Source organism: Exophiala aquamarina, assembly GCF_000709125.1.
Source record: "Exophiala aquamarina CBS 119918 chromosome Unknown aczIA-supercont1.2, whole genome shotgun sequence".
Lineage (NCBI taxonomy): Eukaryota > Fungi > Ascomycota > Eurotiomycetes > Chaetothyriales > Herpotrichiellaceae > Exophiala > Exophiala aquamarina.
Genome location: NW_013550586.1, coordinates 582,688 through 601,968, shown reverse-complemented (window position 1 = coordinate 601,968; position 19,281 = coordinate 582,688). Strand labels below are relative to the sequence as shown.

Sequence of the window (19,281 nt, the reverse complement as noted above, 5' to 3'; positions counted from 1 at the left end):
AAAATTTCGCAGGCCACACTGTCTTTTGGATTTTCCAGCCGCAGATCGTACCTGCGCTCGAAGATCTGCCCGGCCCTGGTGTTTCGGCCATCTTGTCCACCTCTAGCTGTGATGCGGGAGGTGCAGGAAGAGCTGAGGGCCGCCACATCGAACGCCGGAGTAACTACTCCGCAATGTGACGAGACTTTCAAGAGCACGGTAGCTGGTGCGCTCATGGACCTCAGCAGTGTGCCTTTCTCCGCGGTCAAGCGTTTGGTGCAGAACTATGTTGAAGTACACAGGCCGCAGTATCCCTGCGTTTCGGCATCGCTAGTAGAAAATATTGTCGATCGAATTCGGAGCGAGGTAGACGACACCAACACCTTCTTCTCCAGTGGCAAACCAGCGACGTCTGGACTCGGTCACTTCGAATACTTTGTCCTCTTCATCACCCTTGCAATATCCGCAATGACACTCACCTGGGCAGACGAAAATCAGGCTCGTTCTGCATCAGAGGCATTTTTCGGCTCGGCCAAGAAGCACCTGCAAGCATTGGACGATAATGACGAGATCCAGGCTCTCCAGATCTCTCTGTTACTGGTACATTATGCACAGCAGTGTCCTGAACGAGCAGACAATTGGACATGCATATCGCACGCCATTCGAATCGTTCTTGACCTGGGCTTGCATAAAGGAAGCCCCGACGCCTTGAGCTTGGCAGACCAACGTCAAAGACGCCAATTATTCTGGGTCGCTTATGGCATGGAAAGATCACTCTGTTCGGTCCTGCGGTTGCCTTTATCATTCTCAGAAGAGTCGATATCGACGCCGGTGAGCTGTGTTGTGTTTGATGAATGCTGCACCAGACTGATGGATTTCTAGCCCCCTGCCGACTTTCGCCCTGATCACCTTTTCACTTCCGACGATATCGAGAAAGAGTCGTCCGCGAACCACATCTATCTCTATCGCGCGCTTGAAACCGAGGCCCATCGCGTGCTGCATCTTGAACACGATCTCGAGATTTTCAGACATGTTGATGTGTCAGATTGGATCTCTGACATCTCCAGTCGCCTTGCCAGATGGTATGCCAAGGCCCAGTCCTACACACAATACAACATGCTCGAATTCAAGCATGTCCAATACAACCACCTTCTTTTACGTCTTCATCGACCTACCCCCCGTCTGCGAGTACGCAGCGATGAAGACCGCCGCATTGTACTCGATGCATCCGCAGCACTCATTGAGGACTATCTGTCCCAAGAGCGACGTCGCCGCCTCTTCTATCCTTTCCACGGGGCACACATCCTATTTGAAGCCGCAGCGATTTCTCTCGAGGCATGCTGGTGGCTGAAAGGAGCCGCGGAGCCTTTGCGCAGTGTACTTGAGCAAATGCTGTGCACCGCGGTCCCCAACTGCCTCGACCTCTTGACCAAGATGGGCCGGCGATGGAATGCTGCGCAAGTCAGTGCAAAGCGGCTCAGGCCCATTTTAGCTGATGTCACTGCAGCTTGTGGATTCGCCAACTACGAGAACGATGGGCAGTCTGCAAGCGCCATCAGCGACGAGGTAGCTATTGTCCAGCAGCTTGAGAATTTGTTGTTTCCGGATGGGCCGCTCATATGGGACACACTGCCGTCTGGGGAGCAAGACTCATGGGCAGCAATTCTTGGAACAGGAAATACCAACTTTGCAGATGGCAATGACGTCTTCTTTGACGACCTGGAACTTTTCTCGTGGCAGCCCAATTGGGGACTTGTGTTTGATGACGCCAGTACCATTTCCAATCCCGGAGTCAATCTGGAGGGAAGGTCGTTGAATGGCCTGCAATTCTAGATTCGGGATATAAATCACCGCAGCCTCAAAATCTTAGACGCTTCGAACGCCATGGAAATATTCTGATAACTAACCCTGCTGCAATAGCTCTTGGCTTCAAATCTGACTTTGCTCAGATACTCTTGCATCCGCAAGGATCATGTACAGTTGATGAGCATAAGAAGAGGGATTGTCGTCGCACATGGCAGCTACTACAGATTCTACTTTGATGGTCTTTTAGAATTAGCAGGCCAAGGAATGATCTTCCATGACTCAGTAGGCCTCCTTCCAGTTTCGTCAATGGTCTGCATAGACTTTCAAGCGCTCTGCAGAATCGACCAGTCTTCCCCTTTGACAAATTCCTCCATAGTTGCAGGATCATCTGCAAGGTAGAGCTATGAGCTTGTCAACATGTTCCACAATCAAGGTACAAAGCTAACTCTCCTACCTAAGTTATCTTACGTGTATGGCCAGTCTCGCCTCCGACGTAACCGACATTCTCACAATAGTTCCACATCTCGGCTAGTTCTTTCCCTATGCCAGGGATAATAGTGACTTCTCGAGCCCAGTCCTCCATGCTGACCTGCTCATAATATATCTCAATGGGAAGCTCGTGGTTCAGCAGAATGACCCACTCCTCAAAAGTTATCATTTTAGCATACCCAGCATAGTGTCGGATTTTTCTGCCTTGGGCTGGCAGCGGAAGGGCTTGAGAAGCCAGTGCCTTCAGGAATATGGCAGGGTCTTTGTTGGGGTCAATGAAAGGAATCTGGGTGCTGACTGAACAAGGCATTTGGATCGGAACTGGCCATCGGATTGCTGTCCTTTGTGTTAGGCACATTATCTTCACTTCAATTTTCAGGAGAAACTTCTCACCTCGGTTGGCTTTAAAGGAGTCGGCATCTTCCAATTGGTAGCAAACATCCCCAGCTGCAACGCGACAGTTCTCTCCACAAGCCTTGGATACTCGTTTTCTATCATTTGTACGAGCGTTGCCTTTGCATCGAAATGGTATATTTTTTGGTACTTGTTGGAACTTAGCTCTTTCGCTGCTGAGAGAGCCGAAATGATGAACAGGCTCAGTGTCTCGCAAGCAAGGTCGGCTGCCGTGATAATATTCTTGCCAGCTTCGATTTCGAGCCGATATGCCTCCCTTACAATAGATTCTGCGGTCCCTTGAGCCATGATTGCCGGGCCGTTGACTCCACTGTAGGATGTTAGCGGGCAATACACCAGGAAGGGATGTCAAAAACACATGTCCGGCGTCGTTGCATAGATGTATCGAGCACCCTAAAAGTCAGTGAGCACTCTATCTTCATTTCCAATCAGGTTGGTCTCACCCTGAATGCCCTCACTAATGATGGCAGATCAGTCAGATTCCCCTGAACAATCTCCACTCCTTTTCCTTGCAATGTTGTTGCGGCTGCCGATGAGGTGTCTCGTACAACTGCTCGGACACTGAAACCAGGGTCGCGAAGCAAGGCATCGACCACTGACCCAACTTGTTTTCCGGTCGCCCCAAGAATGACCACGAGTTTGGACATTATAGAGGTCGGTGACTTTCTCTATTATCGAATGAATAGAGTTGTACAAATTGGCGGGATTAAGATGCTCACTGTGTCTGTTGTAAGCTCTTATCATGCTGCACTTATGTTAGTCGTTCCCTAATTTCCACAACCAGGAAAAACAAAGACTGTCGCTATACTGAGTACGCAAACGCATGATTAGTGAGCCCCCTATTGACGTCTTAGTAGACCAGCACGTTGGACCGTTCCCATCCACAGTCATCTCTAGATTCAACACCAGACACAGAGTACACAATACGACACTCAAGTGGAGTTGTTGACGATGCAGCCGGATTTCCACCAGTTTATTTTCTAGACCACGAGGTCTTCTTGCGGTCAGAAATTGGCCTCCTGTTGGTCCGTTACCTCTGGATCAAAGCATCCTTGACGCCTTCAGTACAGCTTCCGAGATCTCAGGCAAGTACTTTAGCTGGATACATCTATGGATGCCCATCGTTTCTAAATCAAAGTGGAAACGCCTGACCGGGCCACTGGCTCGACCTACTCCTGATGTCAAACTATTACTTTTTGCGATGAAAGTCCTTCTTTGGACACCCTCTGGAGAGGCGAAGTCACGGCAACCACGACATAGAGAATATACGGTCCTCAAGGAGCATCTAGCGGAGGCCGAGGCGGTCGGTATCATGACGTTAGAGTTGCTTCAGGCCTGGATTCTGACCACGATCTATGAATACGCGCACGGAGTCTACCCAGCGCCGTACATATCCATTGGTACATGTTTTCGATATAGTTTGGCTCTAGGCTTAAACAGGAAGGATAAGACAGTGAATCCAATCACGATAGCTAGTGATGCGCAAGAAGAGAGAAGGCGCGTATGGTGGTCTATCATCATACTTGATCGGATAATTTCCCGCTCATCAGATGGTGTTGGCGCCAAAGTGACTATCGACGGAACAGGCAGACAACCTCGTAATAACGATTAATGAGTCAGTGCCACAGCCTCTGGAATGCTTTGGAATCATGGAAAACGGGCTCCAGGAGGTCATCTTGCCTAGTAATTGTCTACATAAACCAGAACGGTGACCATAGAATAGAAGAAGACAGAAATCTCAACAACGCTGACTTGCCTGTATCGATTGGCCCGTACAGTTGTACAGTCCAAATCCTCCAACAGATGGTCCTGAGCCCCGACCAGACGATTTGTTGCCTGTCCACGATCAGGCGTGGGACGATGGTGACATCGATCAAAGTCGTATTAGCCCTGTATCTGCACCTTCTCGCACCAACATGGGAATGCTGGCTCGACTCGCACAGTCGGCCTTTTTATTGGGACGGGTTTATAGGTGCAAAACGCATCCTACCGGCGATGCTCAATTTGACCTGTCCGAAAAGGGTCAACTTGACCGTGCATTACACGCTCTTCTCAGCCTCACATACGAAGAGGGAGCTACCCGACTAATGGCAATATGTCCCCAAACAGCGCTTTGTTTTAGCGCTCTGGTCATCTTGCACAGTGACGACCCGGTTCCCAGATCTTCGCCGTTGACCAACAGTGTCGCGTTCGCAATGAACCACTGGCATGACAACTATGTAAATGATGAAACCATGTCCGCGATTCAAACATTGAAGTTCCTTCGCCCGATTGCCAATGAGTCATACACGAACGCTAACCTCTTCTTTCGAAGGGAGCCATGGTCAATCGAAAAGTCATCACCGTCGCTGTTGCACTGGACATACCTGATCGCTGTGACTTTCTTGCAGATAAGCAAGAGTCTGAGGAAGGTGCAAGGCTCCTCGAAGCTTGATGAAGTTTTTATGCAACATGCAACTGAGTGCATGAAGGAGGCTTCGCTTCTGGTTCCCCCAAGCGATTGGATACACGTCCTGAGAGAATTTGCAGTCGGCGGCAATGCGGAGCGGCGGGCCGAGCGCAGCCGAGCGGTACCTACAGTCGACGCAATGCTTCATAGGGTCCGTGGCGTCCTCAATCTACATGATTGGAGCACGTCTAAGCCGTGCATTCAGCACAGAACTGCCTCAAGGCGCTACCTCCAGCTTGATTCAAAAGAATCCAGAAGGCATCTGTTCAGCACCTCGATATGGAAGGTAGTTGTAACTGCGGCAGCATCACGGTGCACATCAAACTGCCTGAGGCCGGCATCAAAGTTTCTCTTTGCCACTGTTTGGACTGCCGGGCATCTTCAGGATCACTGTAAACAAGAACAATCAATGTCTAAATCTTTGATGTTCCATTCTCCGACTGACTCTTTGATTGGACCCCAACAGTTTCGCGGTGAATCTTCCCATCGCTCCTTACGACGTCACCATAGGCGGCAGTATCCAGCCCAGAGTCTACAGCTCGGCGACCGTAGCAGGGAATGAATCAAACAGACACTTTTGTCTGAGATGTGGATCGTAATTTTGGAGAGATCGGAATGATTTTCTGGACGATGTATGGTCTATCAGGATTTTCTTTTCTAACACACGCTTTTCCTCTCAAGGCCGATCTTTACTTCCATCACCGGAAACAGCAATGTTATCTTCGTCAAAGCCGGCATGTTTCGCAAGAGCGGCGTCGATATGAGTGTGCCGGTTAAGGAGCAGTGGTTTCGTCGCGCTGAGATGTGGGAGACTCCCTATGCGTCCGAGGGAAATGTGCTGGTGTAGCAAGTCTGAGCGGGGAGAACCACGGAGACCCTGTTAGGCAATTGAGCTAAGTTAGATGTACGTACAGGAGACAAAGTTGACATGAATGGCTCTCGTTGTAACGTTTGTAGCCTCTCTTGGCGGATAGGATTGTTCATCTTCTCCATAGATTTTGTAATGCTATTGCCTTCTTATCTTCTCCAGATCTCTGTCCCGAGTCAATGGCATCGTTGTACCCGTGACCCATTAGCCCCTTTGTCCGTTCCCTGTGTCCTCGGGGGCGGCGGCGGCGGCGTCATTCGGTCAATCTAGGTTCGCTTCCCACGAGCCTTCACTGCAGTGACGAAGAAGTCTACGACGGCGCTGCCCCCTTCCATTGCATTCAACCCCACAGGAATATTGATGATTTCTATCGTGGGGTTGATTCTCGTAGCAATCCCGTTAGCCCGAGCTTGCTCATCGGCAGTCCACTGGCTTGAGCAGATCTGTTGCCGTTAGCTTTACCATGCACTATTTGATATGGCAGTGGCTTCATTCTGGACTGCCGACGTAGTCACTAACAATAAGATGTGGCTGGACGACTAGAGAGTCCATTATCGTCTCGAGCGTGTCGATGCTTATGAGGGAAGTGGTGCCAGTATGTGCATGTTGCCTGTGAGCGCTAGCAAAATGCAGTATTCACAGACTTACCACGGGAGTTCGCGACGTGGATTTGATGATGGTCGGGTTGGAGCTTCTTGAAGACTTCTTTGACGAGTGATATCGCCCGGGCAGGCGTTTTGTTGACGGAAATCATGTGCATTGGAGGCGAAGTGAGAGACATTCTAGGGCTTCATGAAAGGAGAGAGCTGTAAGTGTAGAGGTATGGTGTTTCTTACTTGAAAAGTATCCGTCCTAAACTTACCTGGAACACGCAAAGAAGGCACAATATATGCCTGGGTGCGCCGGCCGCTGCCCCTAGATTGGCTCCGTTGTTTTGCGTGATAATCTAAGTATATGCGAAGAGAACTTAGTAATCTTAACCAGGTGCTGCATTTGGTGGACACAACCTCAATTGAAACCATTTGGCTGAGTTGTGATTGCAAATACCCAGCATGTCATATCCATGGATTACGCCTCAGTCACGATCCCACTGCAGGCGGCGCCACCCCGCCGACCATGCATGCCCGCTGGGTTTGCAGAGTGCTCGGAGGGACCAATTAGTCTGGGACAGAAAATAGAAAGAGTGTGTCAATCGCCGATCCAGAAACGTCTTGGACATGGGCCCTGTGCGTCTGTTGCAAGAGAAGCTTCAACAGCCTTGGGTGTGTACATTTACTCACCAACCGAAGTCACCAACAGCGGCAGTGTATGTGTCGATCACGATGGTGTGTATTCGTAAAATGGAATCCGGGCTTTTGCATCCAGTTGATCGGGCCAGAGTGCCGAGGATGAATCGACATGCCGAAAACCGAGAGTGTTGAGACAGGAGATCATCACAACAGCAATCCGGAGTAAGGCTGCAATATTGGGACCTGATAATAACAGAACCACGCTGATACTTTCATGATTGGCCAAGATACGTGTCCACCAGTTAGACAAAGTAATGATTCGCACGTCGGGGAAGGAATTCCTGTGGCGAAAGGAGTTCCAAGCACAAGATAGTGGTCAGGGGGAGGACGGGAGGACTCGATGCCGACGAAATGGGTTGTTGAATGCGTAGTGGGCAGTGTTTCACATCGAGCGTGTTCTCTGTTCTCGCAGCCAACAAGCGCTTGATTCCACTTGGTTTTGGGGTCCAAAGATGACGAAAGGTTAACTTAGAAGGCGTTCGGCGAAGTGAACACCTGATTTTGTCCTCAGCATGATGTTTGCCTTAGCCATCTCGAACGGTAATACTGTAGGATTTTGTCTTTCGGATACTATCACGTGTTGCTGATGCCGTTATGTGCTGTCGAGGTGGTGGGCCGTTGGAGGGCAGAGAAAGAAAGATGGCAGCCTAGAGCCACGCACCCAGCACGGGACTTGGGGTCAGTCGGATAGGCATTGCTAGCAACACGCAATAATGAATTATCCGCGTGTCTAGTGAACTAACTAGGTTAGATTGGGTCCCTAGTGATGGTAGTTAGCAGGTCGCCGTCCTCGCCTCTGAATCCCCCCTTTCCCCCAGGAGGGTGCCAGGGCTCTCTGTTCACCTGCAGCAGCCTGAAACATGCTCGGGTTTGGGCCTCCCCCCAGCGAGCGGCCGACCTAGACATCTACATACTCGTCCGCGTGCTAGCTGCCCAGTGCCCACTAGTATTTGCTCTATTCAAAGCACTGCCATCTTCGTCTCCATCTGACCACGACTACCCGCCACTCTCCTTGTACTTCTTCCTTTCCTTCTTCCCTCCTCTTCCTATCTTCTTCCTCCTTCCTCCTTATTCCTGCTTCAAAGAGTACTCCGTACTGTTGACCAACAATATGTCTCTCTCTCAAAACCTCGTCCGCCGTGGACTCGATGCCGCTCATGGCATGCATGGCATGATGTCCGGTTCAGACCAAGGCGACAAGAAACCTGTTCACGTTTCCCCCATCGCAGCCTTGATCTTCTTTCTCACAGCCCTTTCCATGGTTGCACTCGTCTTCAGCGTAAGTTTCCATGCAAACTGGTTGCACTATCTGCCTACAAATGCTGAGTGTCTACTTCCAACTGCAGATTGGATACACTTACGGTCACATCGTCCCGACACTCTGCATGATCGAGTCCTCCGAGACTGAGGCCTATGTCCCTGTCAACAATATCGACCCCACCGATCCTCCAGCCTACTCGGCCACCGCTGTTCCCAAGCCCACCAATGGCACCCCTGCGAATGCCGAGAGCGACGCAGAGATGGATGAGCCTGAAGGCCTTTTGGTCCGCAACAAGCCCATCACCGCCTCGATCCGCCAGACCATCCTCCATCTACGGGCCCGTGCTGGATACATGTCTCGGTTCCGTGGCCTGTCCATGTATCTCGTTTGGAATTTTGCTAGTGGCATCCTGATCTCCATCCTCAGTGGTGCGAGTGGCGTTCGCATCTACATTGCTCTGGCGGCGATTGTGGCGGAGACACTTCTTGCAACATTGCATATGACCTGGGTGCACATTGTCATCTCGGAGCCCAGTGAGAAGAAATGGTATCAGCGTATCCCATCCTTCCGAACATGGCCCAAGATTGCCCCGGCTGTTGCATTGTGGGCCACCGCCAACCAGCTTGTTTCGGTCCTCCCCATGTTGGTGACCGGTGCATTTGGACCCATGAAGCACATGCACAATCCCGAGTACGAGCCCGAGAAGAAGGACCTGTATGCCTTTGGCGCACAAACCATTTTTGGGGCACTGCTCATGCTGGCCCTGTTTCTGCTGCTTCAGATCCCAGCCAGCGTAACCTTGGTCCGAGTTGCGGCGTCAATGCTCCCAGAGGAAGACGAGACCATTGTCCCATTTGATCGCACCTTTGGCGGGAAGACAACCCCAGCCATTATTGGCGGTCAAGGCAAAATTGGACTTGTTGAGGCATGGAGGAGCTTTTCGTGGGCCAGTCGAATGCGACTTGTCAGACTGATGGCCAAGGTCGCTCTCATCGCAATTTCTTGCTGGGTCCTAGTCATAGTCGTCGTGGTTGCTGAAGCCCACCTTTTGTTTGGTGATTCATTGGGTGAGGTGATGAAGAGTTTGCATGGCGCCACACATTCCAATTGAGAGACCGATTTGTTCTCAGCTCCTGGTATATCACGAAAACCTTGAATCTCAACTACTCAGTTGAAGTGCATTATGCGTGCACTTGTATATGACTTTGAGACAAGACCGTCTGGCAGAAGGGCCGACACATACAGTAGGCGCATGTGGCGTTTCTTTTCTATTATGGGCAAGGAACTCTGGGTTGTAAACTAGTATGACATTATAGCGGGTTTATTGCATAGCAGATTACTATCTCTGAACAAGCTCATTACCATATCTTTGACATCTACCCACCTTTTGCCGAAGCAATTGTAGCTGGCGCCTTTCCACGGCCTCTTGCTCTCCTGGTCGATGCCGAGGTGTAGCCGATGCCAACCTCGAGTTGCTGGACGAAAACGGCCCGGGAAGTTGGAGTATGGGATGATTTTCCTACTGGCAATCGATGATCAATGGATGCATGTTCCTTGGCACCAAGCTTCCCCCGAGCCTCGGCTTACGACACGCCCGAAGGGCTCCTTGCCGGCCAAGGACCTTAGGCGTAAAATACTCAGTGACGAGGGGCGTGTCGCGGGCGCGCGGGTCCCCATGGGCGTTGATTCCTCATGCAGATGCTCGCTGCGGCCTGCCGTCACAAGCTCCAACGAAAAACAGCCATTCTTCCCTTCTTCCTGACTCTCTTTCTCCAATTTCTAGAAAATAAATCTGCTGTAGCTTCTGCTTCCTGCTAAATGATTAATTTCCCTGCCAGCAGATCTTTCATATTCCAGTTACTCGAAAACTCGAAGATCATGCTATCACTTCCTTAGACGAACGTCTTAACCTCACCAACATCCCGGCTCTGCCCCTCTCCACAAGCCTCTGGCCAGAAGATCATTGCTTCCTGCTTCCTCCGCCTGCCCGTCCGTGGGGTCTCCAAGCAGGGAAGAGACTAGAGAGAGAGAAAGGAAAATATAGGAGAGAGGCAGAATAAGTGCCATTTCCCTCAAAAGACACTCATTGCTGCTGTCCCGGAAAGCGGACAACCACGGTCGCGTTCTTTACAGCGACTTTGGCAAGCTTCATTTTCTATTCTAGCCACACGTGCCTCACAATGGCTCCTGCCATACCGACCACGGTGGACGAACTGCCCTCCACAGCGGAAGTCAAGGAACAAGTCAAAGAGAAAGCAAAGGGTGCTGCCTCAGGATTAAGATCTTTGGCAGCCGGTGGGGTCGGCGGTATCTGCGCAGTCGTTGTCGGCCATCCCTTTGATTTGGTCAAGGTGCGGTTACAGACAGCTGAAAAGGGTGTTTATACCGGAGCGATCGATGTTGTGAAAAGGACCATTGCGCGCGAAGGTCTATCTCGTGGCCTATATGCTGGTGTCTCTGCTCCCTTGGTCGGCGTCACTCCTATGTTCGCCGTGAGCTTCTGGGGCTACGATATGGGAAAACGCCTCGTCGACAACTTCTCCACCGTTCCCATCAAGAACAACACTCCTCAGTACAGTATTGGCCAAATCAGTGCTGCTGGCTTCTTCTCCGCCATTCCCATGACACTTATCACCGCGCCTTTCGAGCGAGTCAAAGTCCTCCTACAAATCCAAGGCCAGAAGCACCTCGCACCAGGCGAGAAACCAAAATACAGCGGTGGTGTCGATGTTGTGAGGCAACTATACAAGGAAGGCGGTGTTCGCTCCGTCTTCCGTGGCAGCGCGATGACCCTGGCTCGTGACGGACCCGGTTCTGCCGCTTACTTCGCCGTCTACGAGTACGTCAAGCGCAGTCTGAGCCCCAAGGACGCGGAAGGCAATGCCACAGGTGAGCTGAGCCTTCCCGCAGTCATGACTGCCGGTGGTGCTGCAGGTGTCGCCATGTGGATTCCAGTCTTCCCCGTTGACACCATCAAGTCGAGGCTACAGTCGGCCGAAGGGCGACCGACCATCGGCGGCACAATTCGAGGTGTCTATGCAAATGGAGGAATCAAGGCTTTCTTCCCTGGATTTGGTCCGGCGCTGGCAAGAGCCATCCCTGCCAACGCGGCTACCTTCCTGGGCGTGGAACTGGCTCACAAAGCTATGAACAAGGCATTCGGATGAAGAAAATGTCTTGAAGAGTTGTCTTTCTGCTTCCAAAACCCCAGGTTTCCCTCCAACTGCACATATGGAGTCACGTGTTCGCTTCCATAGATTTTTGTCGGTCATGGCACTTCTATGCACAAAGATACCAGGTTTCACAGATGGAAATAAATACACACATGCATGTTATTGGATCTTGTGCATCTTACTCTTGCACTTTTCTTCCCAAGCTTCATTGCTTAGGTGAGAGAAAAGTCGCCGCTTTTCCCAGAAGCCAACTTAGTTTGTTAGAAAGGAGCGCACCAAGCTAAGACTTTAAAACTGCAAGGCAACCAACGGCACTGTTTGGACTCTACTAGGGAAACCGTGGCCTGAATTATAGCCATAATTTGCCCGTCACAAGGCAAACTCGAATGCTGAGGTAGGTAACGTAAGATGTAGCCAGGCTGACCATTTTCCATTGATTAATCTATGTGAAATAACGGATTGGTGCACGTGACGTGGCATTCTTCGGGCTGCTTTTGTCAGGGGTTCCGAGCCTTGTGCCCGCAGCCAGCCGGAACTATCAGGTCTGTTTAATTTTATCTTGTTTTGTCTTGTTTTGCTTTGGATTTCAACAGCAGTTCCCGAACTCGGATAAGAAGGATCTGGTTTTTACTTTAGGTATTCTGTTTAACTTGGGTGTATTGCCTGCTGGCCTCGTAGTGAGCTCACGCCATACTGCTTAGTTGTTTCGACCGAGGCCGAGTGGTAGTGCTACCACCACTACTTCGAGGATACTGCTCCCTCTGAGTAGTGGTCTCTGTCAGCTCGCTCGCTCTCGTCGCCCTCATCGTCATCATAGTCTTCTTGCCTCCTCCTCCTCCTCCTCCTCCTCCTCCTCCTCCTCCTCCTCCTCCTCCTCCTCCTGCTGCTGCTCCTCCTCCCCCTGTCACAATCATCATCAAATCTCTAAATCCTTCGCCGATCCTCCCACGCTTCACGATCGCCAACCACACCACAAACACCGACAGCGTGGTTGGGATGGTGACGGCCCAGTAGACCCAGAAGCGGGATCCGATGACCTTCGGCTGGTCCCACTGAAGCGAGGGGATAGAGAAGAGTGCGGCCCAGAACGTCGCGGGCAGGAATCCCATCGTCATGATCGCGATCGTTTTCATGCTCGTGCTGTCGTGTTGTGTCGCCCTCGCAATGTTGATGGTTGCTTGGGCGTCGTGGCGGGCGAGGAGGTTGAAGATCTAGAAGGTGGGGATGTTAGAAGATGAGAGAGGGGGGAATGTGCTGATAGCACGGGTAGAATGATTGTTCTACGTACCACGGTAAGTTGATTCTGCGCTCTCTGTTTAATGTAATCCAGATAGTTATACCTCCCCTTCAACTGCGGCAGGAGCAGCCTCGCGATAAGTTTCATCTCGGTATCCCTCGTCACAATCCCATCGACTACCGACATGGTCTTCGTCAACTCAAAGCTTTCAATCGCAGCAAGCATGGTTTCCGAGCACTGTAAATGCTGGACCATGTCCGCCAGTGCCACCAAAACACTGCTCGCTGTCCGCGACAGATCCGACAACTGGGCGAGCTTCGCCTCGGCGTCTTGGATCGGGGGCAGAGGCTTGTTGAGGTAGAAATGGCTAAACCCCGTATACTGCTCTGCACGCCCGATGCGCCGATGCTGGTCCTTAACGACCTTGTCTATGTACTCGATTCGTTCCAGGGCGAATGCCAATGTCAGGAAAAGCGGATGTCCTGATGAGCTGGCGTACCTTCTTAGATGGGCGTGTACCGCAGGGTAAGCGTCGGGGCGTCCTGGTGTGTCGCGCGAGAGGACTATCGCGTTGGTTGAGAAGTTCGAGGTGTCGTATGTCCACATGGCCCAGTGGGCTTGGCAATTGAGGTAGAAGCTGAGATATCGATGGCCCTGACCCTGTGGAGACGCAGACGGAAGTTGGTGAAATCCAGGCACATTACGCGAAAACATGTAGACCATGTATGGATCTAGGTGAAATGAGGCCCAGAGATGCCGGAATACCAAAGGAGCCGATTTCACACCACGGTCGACATGATAGGACATGTGGACAACATTGGTCGATCCGATGTCCGGCGACGACGTTGCGGACGAGCTGTCACTGAGGTCCCGTAAATCCACGTCATTGAGGGTTAGTTCTTCTATCCTTGTATCTTTATCGTCAGTCAGAGAGGAGCCGATGCGGCATATGTTGTATTGATTGGCGACTGGTACGTAGAGGAGATCCTCGAGGTGTTGCTCGGCGCCCGATCGAAAAGCGTCCATTGAATGGTCTCTGTGCCGAGTTTTTAACGTATCTTTGAAGGATCGAGATCAATTCGAAGAAGTTTGAATTGCGACTGAGCAGTCCGAGACTGCAAGAGGAAGGTATGTACTCGCTCAAGGCAGCAAGGCTATGCAGGTTCAGAGATGACTTGTTTTCAGGCTGTGCAATCATGAGTGCTACTGTTGTGGCTGGAGCAGGCACCCTGGTCCATTTGCCAGCCCTACATAGTTACCGATTTCGTACATACAGTAGAGCGCCGTGCTCGGCCTACTAACTACACATTCTTGTGCTTACATTGATCATATTGTTGACTTACTTCAACCCGATCGACTGTTTCAAGACTTCCCTTTCTGTAAGTGGCGAATGCTTTCGAGAATGATGTTGGTGTCAACCTCAGCTGCTTTCCACTCTCTCCTTGCAACATCTGCAGCTTGTGCACTGCGGACTTTGAAGGAGGCCTTGAAGGGAAGTGGTCTTGAATTGAACCCTTGTGTAAACGCAAACGGGTCCACTTGGTGCTTCACTTTGACTCCATTGATCTCTTCGAAGGCATGTCCGATGTCAAAAGCCCACAATAACCGCGCAATATTGATGAACAACGAATTCTTCGCAATGTGTTGGCCCGTGCACTGGCGTCGGCCAAATCCAAAGGCCACTAGAGGGAGATCTGGATGTTTGATCCACCGTTCTGGGTCAAAGGTGTTAGGTTTGTCATAAACAGCTTCATCAAGACTGATCGCCCAATGATTTCCGATTACCGTGGCTCCTTTGGGGATTGTATAGCCCATGTATTCATCATCCTGAGTCACAGCATGTGGAATGCCACCTGCACTTACAGGTCTCCATCGTAAGACCTCTTTCACCATTCCGTCAATCAATGGAAGCCTTGCCTTATCAGAGAATGAAGGAAGCCGATCAGGACCAACCACAGAATCTAGTTCCGCTTGCGCCTTCTGCATCACAGACGGATAGAGTACGGCAGCCATGACGAAAATTTCCAGCGCCATCGTAGTGGTGTCGCTACCTGCCTCGTATATAATGCCCACATCATATGCTTGCTCCAACGGAGACATGTTTCTTGATTCGGGCATCGCTTTTACTTGCTTGCACCAATTCCAAGATTCTCTCTTCAACGCCTCATGCATAAAGGTGGAGTAATTCCTTGCCTCGAATTCATGTAATTCGTCTCCATATCGTTTCCATGGAGCCAGCCACTTTGGCAGGAGGTTTAGCATTGGCAGGGCATCGACGATCCAGGTTCCGACCCGCGCGGCGTAAAGGAAGTTGTCCATTATTTGATCAATGGCTTCCACTTCTGATTCATCTCCACGCTCCATGCGCTTCCCGTAAGCAAGTGTGTAGATGAGGCTCGAGGAATATCGATGGAATCGGTTCGTAAAGTCGGAGGTGGAAAGCATTTCGAATACCAACTGCTTGCTCTCAATGTCTTGCAGTTCGCAGTAGGTCTGTGACACTCTGACGTTGAGATAGGAGGCTTGCAAACGTTGGTGAAGGCGCCATTGAGCGCCGTATGGCATCAGCAAAGTGCGAAAGCCCTTACTGACGATATCACCTCCCATTACAACATGTGGTCGACTTGAGTAGATATTACTACGCTTGTCCAGTAGCTCTCGGGCAACCTTTGCATCTCCGAGCATGATGATAGTGCTCAAGCCGTATTGTAGTGAGAAAATAGGGCCATATTGCTTGGTCCATTGCTGGTAAGTCCTCCACGGATACTCTGTGGGTGCTTGATGGAGATTCCCAATAACAGGCAGCCGCTTGGGACCTGGTGGCAGTCGTTTACCTGGTCTGAAGGAGAGAGCAAGATAATAAATGATCAAGCATACGAGCCCTCCAGCAGAAGCAAATAGGAGGAGAGCCATCTCGCGCGGTTGATTAGACGAGAGACTGTATCACTTACAAAATCTGACTTTAGGATTTCGAACCCGTCGTCTTCTTATTAGGTAGGTCGCCGACCATATCGAGGCAATTCAAATATCACCGGGATGCCCCACGGGTTAGAAACGCGGAAGGGACTTAGGACTTTACCAAATAATGGGCATCGTCTCACCCAATCAATGTGAACGTCCCACCCTACAGTAAGTGTTTGTTCGGGCGTGATAACCAACACATTGTCTCTTCTGACCGGCAAGGTGGGACCTGAATGATCAACTGCGGGGAGGTGCATGCACTACTTTGAAGCCTCGCAGGACGCCATACGAGATCGTGGGAGGTCCCTGGGTTGACGCACAAGCGGAACATGCCAGCTTACAAGATGTGTGAACAAGAGGGTTATTGACGAATGACGGTACGTGTTAACCTTGCGGTGTGTTCTTACATAGTCACCAAAGGCTGCCCAAAGCGCGCCATATTCCGCGGAAGCACTCATGCCACTTTTAAGGTGAAACACAACCAAAATGGTTAGAGGGCAAGTGCCTAAAAGGAGCAACCCGCGATGAGGATCGGATTATCACCCATTCCGCATTTTCATCGCTGACTACAATCAATGCTCCCTTGCTGTTGTTCGAGGGAAGATCAGCCACAAGATCCTGTGCCTTTGCTTGACGTACTTTTCCGTTATTCTCTTGCCGCGCCATAAGAAGATGGTTCTGTCATTCATCCTCGTGCAGAATCGCCAGGGTAAGACCCGTCTCGCAAAATGGTACGCTCCTTACACCGATGAGGAGAAGGTCAAATTGAAGGGCGAAGTAAGTCCCCTTGTCGCGTCTAAGGAGCCGACATTCCCTATTTCTCCATGTCACTATATTTCTAAGAAATAATGTTTCTTGTCCTAACAGGTCCACCGCCTCATCGCGCCTCGAGATCAGAAATACCAATCCAACTTTGTCGAATTCCGCAGCGCTCCATCGTCCTCCGCGTCTGGGGCTAATTCCTCCTCACACAACCAGCCCCTGGTGCGTCAGAACTTGTCATCGACCAAGATAGTCTACCGACGATATGCGGGCTTGTTCTTCTGTGTGTGTGTTGATGCCAACGACAACGAACTCGCCTACCTCGAGGCGATCCATTTCTTTGTTGAGGTCCTCGACCAGTTCTTTGGCAACGTCTGCGAGTTGGACTTGGTGTTCAACTTTTACAAAGTCTATGCGATTTTAGATGAAGTGTTCCTCGCGGGTGAGATTGAGGAGACAAGTAAACAGGTTGTATTGACGAGGTTGGAGCATCTGGATAAACTGGAGTGATCAATCAGGACAAGACCGTCAACAAATGAACAAGGCTTGGATAGTATGAAGCTATGGGCTTCAGCAATATCCATTGCCTCGTAAGAATGCGATACATCCATCGAGATATCACCATGCCAAGGCGTGAAGGGACGGCAGGCCCCTTCTTAGCTGCTCAACAATTATCCGCCATATCGCACGGCATGCGCTTCCCTAGCGATGGAAAACCGCTCCAATCGGTACAGATCTCCAATGGTACACCACACTCCTGTGACTCTTACACAAGAGCTTGAACGAATCAGGGACTGTCGGGAGGAATCTAGTCTCAGAGTTGCCCCCTAGTGATATCTACATTGCGATGGAAGGACTGCGGACGTGTCCTTTTGAATATGGCATCGGAGCCGCCCTTCGTGAAGTACAGCAAAGATGACCACGACCAAGCCAGCCATGTCTACCTTGGTCTCACCAGAGAACTCGCACAAAACCACTCGCAGATCTTAGGGAGCCCTTCCTAAGGTTACCTGCTTGGGAAGCCGAAAGCGTTCAGCACTGTCTGCTACTCCGGTGCTCTGGCATCCGGTATCCAAAGGATCGAATGATACCTGCCCGCGCTGACACATGGGCAATTCGAGAAGTCCAACAACGAACAATAACGAGGACGGACTGATATCTGTTGCATATTCTATGCACACATCATAAATTCCGTACAGTAATCATAATATGGGCCTTGATCGTGGGCCTTTCCTCACTTCATCGCACATATCTTTATTCCACGTTATGTTTTATCACATCTTATAACTCATTTCAGTGCAGCGAACCTCTTCGCCAGATCATCCACCGTGGGAACCTTACCAGGCACAGCACCCCCTGTAGCAGCTCCCTTCCCTTTGGCCGTTGCCGCCGCCGCTCCCGTAGATCTCGGCTTGTCATCGCCTTTGCCCACTACGCCTCCGCCAGGTAATTTGACTTTAGGACTGGGATTGTCGGTCCGGGCGCCCGGCGGAGCGACCGAGACAGGACTCTTCGCGCCCAGACCTGCCGGGGGCGTGGCATTCTGCAGCGACCCAATGTCGATTTTATTCGGCTTCGCTGGCGTCGAGGGGGCAGCGGCGCCATCCGCGAGAATCGGTGCCTCTTTCGAACCACCACCTACTCCGTCATCGTCTTCCTCGTCGTCAACCTCTTTCCCCAGCTCATCCACCTCTTCCCGATGTGGCGGCCAATCAACACCATACGTCCGTGCAATCTCCTCCAGATACGCCTGGACGAGCCTCTCGCCGGGCGGATCGACCTTCAACTTATCGACCACCCGCGCAGGCACACAGTTGTCCACATTGTCATTCGCACGAATGGCGAACTCCTTCCCAAAGCGATCGATCAACATATTCCTCACGATCGCCAGCTCCCTCACGTCCCGCGCGAGCCGCGGCGCCGCGTAGATGATGCTGGCGGCGGCCTCCTCGAGGCCCGTCGAGTCGTCGCCGGCGGAAGCGGTCCCTTCCTTCACGTTCTTGTCTCGCACGTCCAGCAGGCCCGCCCGCGCCAGCAGCAGCTCCGTGTACAGCTCCAGGATCTCCATCAGCTCGACTGTGATGTCCGTGTGGATGATGTTCTCGACGCGGATGCGCGCGGAGGCCTCACGGGACTGCGAGAGCAGCTCGGCCATCTCGCGCCGCGACGTGATGGACAGCGCGGTGTCTTTCTTCTGGGCGTTGCGGAGCCGAGGGATGAGAAGGCGGAGGGTCGATTTTAGTTTGACCTGGTTGGTGGCCGGTTGGTCAGTGCATGTTGGTGATAGAGGAAGGTCGTGCCAGGAAGGGAATGGACACTGCCTACTTACTGTTTGAGGGGAGGCTGACGGCATGGCTGGAGAGTGTGTGGATGAGACTTGAGGAGGGGTTTGGGATAGCGGAAACGCGGAGGGACTGGAAGTCACTGTCGGAAATTCCAAGTGGCAATGAGGTTTTGTGCTGCAGGGTTTTCTGGTGCAGGCTGCGAAAACCACATGTAGCGAGTGAGTGAGTGCGACTGGGTGATGGTGTTGAAGATTTGGTAAAGGAAGGTGGGGTGCAGCTGATCTGAATCTAAGTTGAGGGATCAGACG

At 51.4% G+C, this 19,281-nt stretch overlaps 10 protein-coding genes across 10 annotated transcripts; 6 read left to right on the top strand and 4 right to left on the bottom strand.

Moving 5' to 3' along the window:
• Positions 1-111: 111 nt before the first annotated feature.
• Positions 112-1,812, top strand: A1O9_02065 (uncharacterized protein; the record flags this gene model as incomplete). The annotated part of the gene is made up of 2 exons (XM_013407640.1): positions 112-810; positions 862-1,812. The coding sequence occupies 2 exons, from the start codon at positions 112-114 to the stop codon at positions 1,810-1,812; spliced, it is 1,650 nt and encodes a 549-aa protein (XP_013263094.1).
• Positions 1,813-2,239: 427 nt separating this feature from the next.
• A1O9_02064 (uncharacterized protein) lies at positions 2,240-3,335 on the bottom strand (the record flags this gene model as incomplete). The annotated part of the gene is made up of 2 exons (XM_013407639.1): positions 2,240-2,998; positions 3,132-3,335. The coding sequence occupies 2 exons, from the start codon at positions 3,333-3,335 to the stop codon at positions 2,240-2,242; spliced, it is 963 nt and encodes a 320-aa protein (XP_013263093.1).
• Positions 3,336-3,763: 428 nt separating this feature from the next.
• Positions 3,764-4,228, top strand: A1O9_02063 (uncharacterized protein; the record flags this gene model as incomplete). Its single annotated transcript, XM_013407638.1, has 1 exon — positions 3,764-4,228. A coding segment is annotated over one exon (465 nt), but the record flags the coding sequence as incomplete, so codon positions are not given.
• Positions 4,229-4,604: 376 nt separating this feature from the next.
• A1O9_02062 (uncharacterized protein) lies at positions 4,605-5,984 on the top strand (the record flags this gene model as incomplete). Its single annotated transcript, XM_013407637.1, has 2 exons — positions 4,605-5,332; positions 5,819-5,984. The coding sequence occupies 2 exons, from the start codon at positions 4,605-4,607 to the stop codon at positions 5,982-5,984; spliced, it is 894 nt and encodes a 297-aa protein (XP_013263091.1).
• A 2,421-nt stretch (positions 5,985-8,405) lies between these two features.
• Positions 8,406-9,666, top strand: A1O9_02061 (uncharacterized protein; the record flags this gene model as incomplete). The annotated part of the gene is made up of 2 exons (XM_013407636.1): positions 8,406-8,573; positions 8,641-9,666. The coding sequence occupies 2 exons, from the start codon at positions 8,406-8,408 to the stop codon at positions 9,664-9,666; spliced, it is 1,194 nt and encodes a 397-aa protein (XP_013263090.1).
• A 1,069-nt stretch (positions 9,667-10,735) lies between these two features.
• On the top strand, positions 10,736-11,722 carry A1O9_02060 (solute carrier family 25, member 46; the record flags this gene model as incomplete). Its single annotated transcript, XM_013407635.1, has 1 exon — positions 10,736-11,722. One exon carries the CDS (start codon positions 10,736-10,738, stop codon positions 11,720-11,722), a length of 987 nt encoding a protein of 328 aa, XP_013263089.1.
• A 689-nt stretch (positions 11,723-12,411) lies between these two features.
• A1O9_02059 (uncharacterized protein) lies at positions 12,412-13,991 on the bottom strand (the record flags this gene model as incomplete). Its single annotated transcript, XM_013407634.1, has 2 exons — positions 12,412-12,939; positions 13,017-13,991. The coding sequence occupies 2 exons, from the start codon at positions 13,989-13,991 to the stop codon at positions 12,412-12,414; spliced, it is 1,503 nt and encodes a 500-aa protein (XP_013263088.1).
• Positions 13,992-14,327: 336 nt separating this feature from the next.
• A1O9_02058 (uncharacterized protein) lies at positions 14,328-15,878 on the bottom strand (the record flags this gene model as incomplete). Its single annotated transcript, XM_013407633.1, has 1 exon — positions 14,328-15,878. One exon carries the CDS (start codon positions 15,876-15,878, stop codon positions 14,328-14,330), a length of 1,551 nt encoding a protein of 516 aa, XP_013263087.1.
• Positions 15,879-16,598: 720 nt separating this feature from the next.
• On the top strand, positions 16,599-17,198 carry A1O9_02057 (AP-2 complex subunit sigma; the record flags this gene model as incomplete). The annotated part of the gene is made up of 2 exons (XM_013407632.1): positions 16,599-16,703; positions 16,794-17,198. The coding sequence occupies 2 exons, from the start codon at positions 16,599-16,601 to the stop codon at positions 17,196-17,198; spliced, it is 510 nt and encodes a 169-aa protein (XP_013263086.1).
• Positions 17,199-17,976: 778 nt separating this feature from the next.
• A1O9_02056 (uncharacterized protein) lies at positions 17,977-19,041 on the bottom strand (the record flags this gene model as incomplete). Its single annotated transcript, XM_013407631.1, has 1 exon — positions 17,977-19,041. One exon carries the CDS (start codon positions 19,039-19,041, stop codon positions 17,977-17,979), a length of 1,065 nt encoding a protein of 354 aa, XP_013263085.1.
• Between the last annotated feature and the right edge of the window lie 240 nt (positions 19,042-19,281).